Source organism: Triticum aestivum, chromosome 3B, assembly GCF_018294505.1.
Source record: "Triticum aestivum cultivar Chinese Spring chromosome 3B, IWGSC CS RefSeq v2.1, whole genome shotgun sequence".
NCBI lineage: Eukaryota > Viridiplantae > Streptophyta > Magnoliopsida > Poales > Poaceae > Triticum > Triticum aestivum.
Window position 1 is genome coordinate 20,042,596 of NC_057801.1, and position 5,986 is coordinate 20,048,581.

Here is a 5,986-nt window from a genome sequence, read left to right on the forward strand (position 1 = left end):
GACTGGTGACACCGGACGTCCGGTCGGCGTCGGTCGTCCGACGCGCTGGTACTTGTCGGACGTCCGGTATCTGGCGGTCGTCCGGGAGCTGTAGAGTCCCTCGGGTGTAGCTGTTCTGTCGGGCTGAACCTCCAGGCGTCGGACGTCCGGTAAGGACCGGTCGTCCGGTGGCTGTGACTTGTAGCAGCTCCGTTTCTTCTGTCTTCTCTTCCATGCTTCCCTCGCGGATGGTGTAGTTGTTCCTTGGTGCTTGCACTCCTCCTCGACATCCGTGAAGCTCCGACAATACCTATGCATGCACACGGGAGAAGTGTCAAGTAGTATACCATCCTCGAAGGTGTCAAGTGAGCACGTGTAAAGGAGAAGATTCACCTTTGTGTATGTGAAGTAGAGGTTGCACGTGTCACTTGCCAAACGGACTCTTGACATGGTGATGACCGTAGGATGCTCCGCATCATTTCGTTTCTTGGTCAGGACATCCATACTGGTTATCCTATGGTCTCTGCCAAGGGCTTGGCTCGCTCTACTTGCATGCCCTACAGTGTGTAGTCCAGTTAACCTGCTTATCGTGGCTTCTGGTGGATATCTTTCAGGACTATAACACCGATGTGCTTCTCACTGTGCCAACCGTAGCCGTGATATTAGGAATGAAAATGTTTGAAGCATTCAGTCCCTTATCATCAAAGTGGACGCTACTACTGCTCAAGTGCAACTATGTGAATTGTGGCCGGAGGAACGCTAGCAGCTCCAGCAACGTCTAAACAAGAAAGAGGCAACCCTACTTTGTGCCTAGTCCCTCCCTTTACCCTATCAAGTAGCTACGCTCTAGTATAAATAAAAACGTAATGATTTACGGAAAATCAAGTTTGTGAGGACCAGCTGGTTGGTTGTGTTATAGGATTTCGGATTAACTGGAGTAATTAAAAACTTGCCACTTACACTTTAGTGACTACCAACCATCAGAAGCAAAGATCGCCAGCAATTACGCGCGCTACTTTTTGCAGAAACACATCACGGAGAAAAGGAAAAGGTAAACGTTTGCGTTCGGCGCGCCGGCCGAACGCTCCGCGGGTTGCGTGCGAGTCGCATGATTTCTTTTAATCAAACGGTGCCTGGTTTGCCAACGTGCCCACGTCTCTAGTGCAGCCCGCCTGGCCCACCATCGCTCATTCCTTTCTTCTTCTTATCCCCCCGCAAGAGGCTCTGCTCCACTCATTCATTCCTTCCCCTACCTCTCGTTTCTTGTTGGCAGCGAGTGCCCAGCTCAAAAACACCATAGAAATCATCTCTGCTTCCTTCACTCCCATGCTCCGCACGATTTTTTCACATCCATCGGGATGAGATGGGGCTCGCAGCCGGCTGCCTCCGCTGCCGACGAGAGCACTCAGGGGGCTGCTGTCGTCGTGCTGGGGACTGGCCGTGGGATTCACTTCAACCCGACGACAATGGTGTTGGGCGGCAACGGCGGTGGCCGCCATGGATTTTTTGCTGGAAATTTTTTTCGTTTTGCTACAATCTGAGAGAGATTGTGGGGTGTCGCTGCCATGATTTTTTTGCTACATCAATCTTTTTGCTGGAACCACTTTTGTATTTTGCTGCAATGAGCGAAGATGTTTGTGGGCGACGACGACAGTGCTAGCCATGAATTTTCTGCTGGAACCTCTTTAGAATTTTGCTGGAACCGTTTTTTAATTTTGTTGCAATTCAAGAGGATGGTGGTGCCGCCACTGCCATGATTTTTGCTACATCTAATTTTTGCTGGAACCTCTTTTCATTTTTGCTACAACCGGCAATCACAAAAGCTATAAGCGGTGATAAATTTTGCTACAATGACGATGGGGTGGCGGCATCCACGAGCTATTTTGCTGGAACCAGCATAATTTTTTGCTACTACCGGCGGGCATTTTTGTTGTTACCAGCTAATCCGAAGGTGAGTCCTTTTCCGCGAGCTCGTCGTCCGGGTGTTGCGACCGGCAACCGGCACTACTCGGAGCTGTGGCCGTTCAACCGGAGCTGCCATCGCCAGTGAGGGAGCTGCAACGACGGGCGGAAGTTGCTGCATGCATGGATCCGACAAGGAATACATGAGACGACGATGGCGAGGCCGGCGACCGGAGGCGAGGCCGGTGACCGGCGGCCATGGCGAGCCACCAGCGGTGCAGGCAGTGGGTGCAGGTTGTTACAGACGCGCGGCCAGCCACGGGAAACGCGGGCTGTGGCAGACGGGGATGGCGGCCAGAGTCAACTATGCGTTTTCCCTCTGTTTTTCTAGCGAAGCGGGGTGAAGAAGCTACACATTGAGCGGTTTAAGAAAGGCTAATCGTACGGCATAGGTTGGACCGGCCCAAATCCTGGCCGGTGCACCGGTCGCCTAGCAGTGCCCAAAGGAAAATCCTGAAAACAGAAACTTGCAAAAAAAGAACTGCATGGTGCCCTAGCTAGATTTGCATGCTTGTGCATGCATGCGCATAAAAGTTATTGCCGTGGGTGCAAATTGTAGTACCTAGCAAGCAAGATAGCCAGCAGAAAAATTAAAAAACTAACACCGGTTATTGGCATGACTAAGAATATTTGCAATTTTTGCACACCATCCCTGCAATTTACCGATGATCGATGTTATATGAAAAGATATGACTGCTAATAACATGCATCACCGGGGGAAAAAATACATAGATAGGAGCAGATAATATTACGAACGCACAGGTAAGATTACTGACCTGATGTAATCATAAAAAATCGCAATATAGTTAAGGCACAATTGCAGATTCACAAAGTTGCAATTTCATCAAACCTAAGTATTTAATAACATAGAAACATACAGTATGTGCATAGAAAATGCTGGTGTCGTTCGACATGAAACCTGAAAATATTTTAAGTTCTCATCCCTTTCGACAGTATGTGATGTGGTGTGATAGAACATATGTAGAAACCACATATATAACAAGCCACCAAGCCTTTTGAGAAGAAAATATTCATATTAAACAGCCACAAAGTTGAACAACAACAATAATTGTTCAATACTGAGATAAGGTTAAGCCTCGCATGAGGGTCAACAGAAGGCATAACTGTCCAGCCTACCAGCAACCATATATCACTCTCGCCACATTCGCAATTGGTTCCAGTGTACAAATTTCACCGATTCCATAATGCTTCTTTCCTTCCACTGTGCAAATTTCAGTCAAACCTCTCCGCCTTCCGACACAACAGCAACTCTCAAAATTGATCGCGCACGTCCCAAACATGATGTTCCTTACTACAGATTGTACAACACGACGGCGCATCCACCACGCTAGTGCAGGTTCCTTGAATCCGCAACATGACAGAAAACAACCATCTACTTTTGGTCAGATTCAGATCATCACCCTCTCCAGCAGCAGCAGTAGTGAGTAGTGAGTAGTGACTAGCACTAGCATTACATTGTTCCGCATTTCATCTTGTTGTGAGTTTACAGTGTTTGGTGGCTGCGATCTGAGTTTACCTGGGCTGGGGTGGCTGGGGAGGCGATGCTGCTACTCCTGTAGCTCGTCCATGGCCTGGAGCAAGAAAGGCTGGAACCTGGTGATGTTCACCTTGACGTCCTGCTTCATAATGGTGTCGGCGAGCGCCTGCCACCCCTGCTTGTGGAGGGCCTTGGGGTCCTTGAACACCATGTGATCCCTTGGGTACTTGTCCTTGAGGCTCGTCTCCTCCTCGTCGATGTAGTACTCCACGTACCGGAGCTGCATGTCCCGCGCCGGCTGCCCGTAGAAGTTGGTCGCCATCCAGTCCATGTTCCCCCACGGCACGATCTGCAGCACCACCCCGTTCGTCGGCAGGAAGATCTGGTTGGTCAGCCCGGCGCCGTGCACGGCCAGAAGCACGTCGGCGGAGTTCACCAGGGCCGCGAACGCCGGCACGTCGTCGCCGGCCTCGGCCACGGTCACGTTGAACCCGAGCTCCGAGGCGGCGGCGGCCACCTCGTCCTGGTTCAGCAGCTTGCGCGTGCCGCCGCGCGAGATGATCAGCATCCGGGGCTGCATCCCGGGCTCCGCGCCGAGCACCGCCGGCTGGTCGCGGCGGAGCCCGTACGCGGCTCGGAGGAAGCGAGTGTAGTCCAGCATGGTGTAGTTGCGCGGGTTGCGGGTCGGGTGAGGGGCGATGATGAGGTCGCGGTCGCGGTACAGGCCGAGGTACCCGCGGGAGAAGCAGTGCACGTCGGCGTCATCGTCGAAGTTGATCACGTCATAGCTGGAGAGCCTGCGTAGCACCGGCGTGTACTTTTGCACCCACCACGGCTTGTAGTTGGTGATCAGCAGCTGCACCTCGCCTTTCAGGTGCGCCGTGGTGAGGAACAAGGGGATCAGCACGTCCGTGTTGTCGTGGAAGAAGTTGTCCGTGTACCCGGCGACGGAGAACACCACCGCGGGCACGCGATGCTGCTTCGTGCACTGTGGCGCGGCCTCATGGGAGGCGACAGACTTGACAGTCACCTCCACCACGGCGGGCAGGAGGAAGTCGTCGTTCCGGGCGTAGGGCCGGAGCCGCTTCTCGCCCTTCTCGTCGAAGCCGCCGCCGCCGGACGGGTTGACGAGGTACATTGTCTTCTGGCTGGGGCTGACGCGGATGTCGCCAGACAGCTCGCAGACCGCCGGCCGCGCATAGGGGAACCCCTCGTCCACGCCATTTTCGTCGCAGCTCATCGGACCGGCGGCGGCATTGCTGCTGCTGTTGCTCTTCCTTTCTCCCTGAGCTGAATCCACCATCAAGAGTCGCATTAGATACCAGCAGATCTAGCAACCACATTTCTTTCTCTAGAGAGAGATGTGGCACATCTTCTTTTTCTAATCCGGGAAAAATAATTAACTGAAGTGGGCAACCAAATTTTGCCCAGATTGCAGAGTACAGAGCATTGAATCTCTGAAAGAGGTTGCCTGCCTACCTGGGATTGATAACTTTGCTCTGCTTTCCTTCTAGTATTAATTAAGGTGCCAAGAAAAAGAGAGAGCTCAAGAAGAGATTCACTTACATGGCATTGGTGCCGAGGTGTTCGCCGGCGCCGGCGCTTTCTCGGCGTGTTCCTTTCTGGAGACCGCGTCCGGCACCCCGGGCTGTCGAGAGCCGGCCGTCGCCGGGCCCTTCTTCGTCAAATCTACACGATCCACGCCGCCGCCGTTGTTGCCGCCAGTAAATGCGAGTTCTTCGGGCGGGCGCGGGGCGGCCACCGCCCCCGGCGCCGACGAGGACGACGGCGGGGCGTTCTGGAGCAGGGCCGAGGTGGTGGCTGGCGGCGGAATCGGCAGCAGAGCAGCAGTAATTGTTAGATGTTAGATCGAATGTGGTACAGTAGCACTAGAGCTGAGTAATTGGTGGATCGGGGCGGAGAGCACGCACCGAAGACGGGGGAGTAGACGGCGTAGAGCTTGGCGAGGGAGACGTAGGTGAGGAGCGCGAGGCAGCAGCCGGCGAGCAGGCCGGCGGCGAGCTTCCTGGGCTCGATCTTGGCGCCGGAGGCGAAGAAGGCCCGGATGAGCCGCGGCGGCGCCGGCCTCCGCTCCCCCGGGCCCGCGCCTGGCAGCTTGGACGGCCGCGAGTAGGCCGTCGTCGACGCCATCCCGGGCGCGCTCGCAGCGTCAGGCACGCAGGGATCTGTCGGCGCCCAGCCGAAGGAAGGAGAAAGAGAGAGAGAGCTGGCTGGATGCACTCCGTGGAGAGAGAGAAGTAGAGGTGGTGGCGGGGAGCGCGTGGCGTGGGGGTATGGGAATGGGATGACGGGGAAAGCTCCGGGGCCGGTGACGGTGACCGACCGTGTGGTGGTGGCCTTTTCCCATTGACATGACACGCGCTCGCCCTGCCGGCGTTTGACTCACGTGGCCCGCACCGACAGGAATTCTCCCGTGCCCCAACGAGAGGGAGAAAACAGCGAGCGGGCCGGTGCGGTGCGCCGCCGTGCTGCCGCCGCGTCACGACGAGCAGAGCAGAGCGCGTCCGTGGCCGACGCAGAGCCCTT

The 5,986-nt window shown here is 55.0% G+C and overlaps 1 protein-coding gene across 2 annotated transcripts; it reads right to left on the reverse strand.

The window, feature by feature from the left end:
- Nucleotides 1-2,923: 2,923 nt before the first annotated feature.
- LOC123068306 (beta-1,2-xylosyltransferease XAX1) lies at nt 2,924-5,765 on the reverse strand. 2 transcript variants are annotated; one of them, XM_044490874.1, is made up of 4 exons: nt 5,371-5,765; nt 5,006-5,260; nt 3,479-4,729; nt 2,924-3,302 (listed from the first exon to the last, which is right to left on the reverse strand). In XM_044490874.1, exons 1-3 carry the CDS (start codon nt 5,588-5,590, stop codon nt 3,510-3,512), a joined length of 1,695 nt encoding a protein of 564 aa, XP_044346809.1. In that variant the 5' UTR covers nt 5,591-5,765; the 3' UTR covers nt 2,924-3,302; nt 3,479-3,509. The 2 variants fall into 2 exon arrangements, with proteins under 2 accessions (XP_044346809.1, XP_044346808.1); XM_044490873.1 differs by having other exon boundaries at nt 2,924-4,729.
- Between the last annotated feature and the right edge of the window lie 221 nt (nt 5,766-5,986).

Bases quoted from the DNA above. Each gene is read 5' to 3' on its own strand.
- LOC123068306 (XM_044490874.1), bottom strand. From the start codon at position 5,590: ATGGCGTCGACGACGGCCTACTCGCGGCCGTCCAAGCTGCCAGGCGCG. The intron at 5,261-5,370 runs GTGCGTGCTCTC...TTCCGCCGCCAG, and splicing joins CGTCTACTCCCCCGTCTTCG to CCACCACCTCGGCCCTGCTC. The intron at 4,730-5,005 runs GTAAGTGAATCT...TGGTGGATTCAG, and splicing joins CACCTCGGCACCAATGCCAT to CTCAGGGAGAAAGGAAGAGC.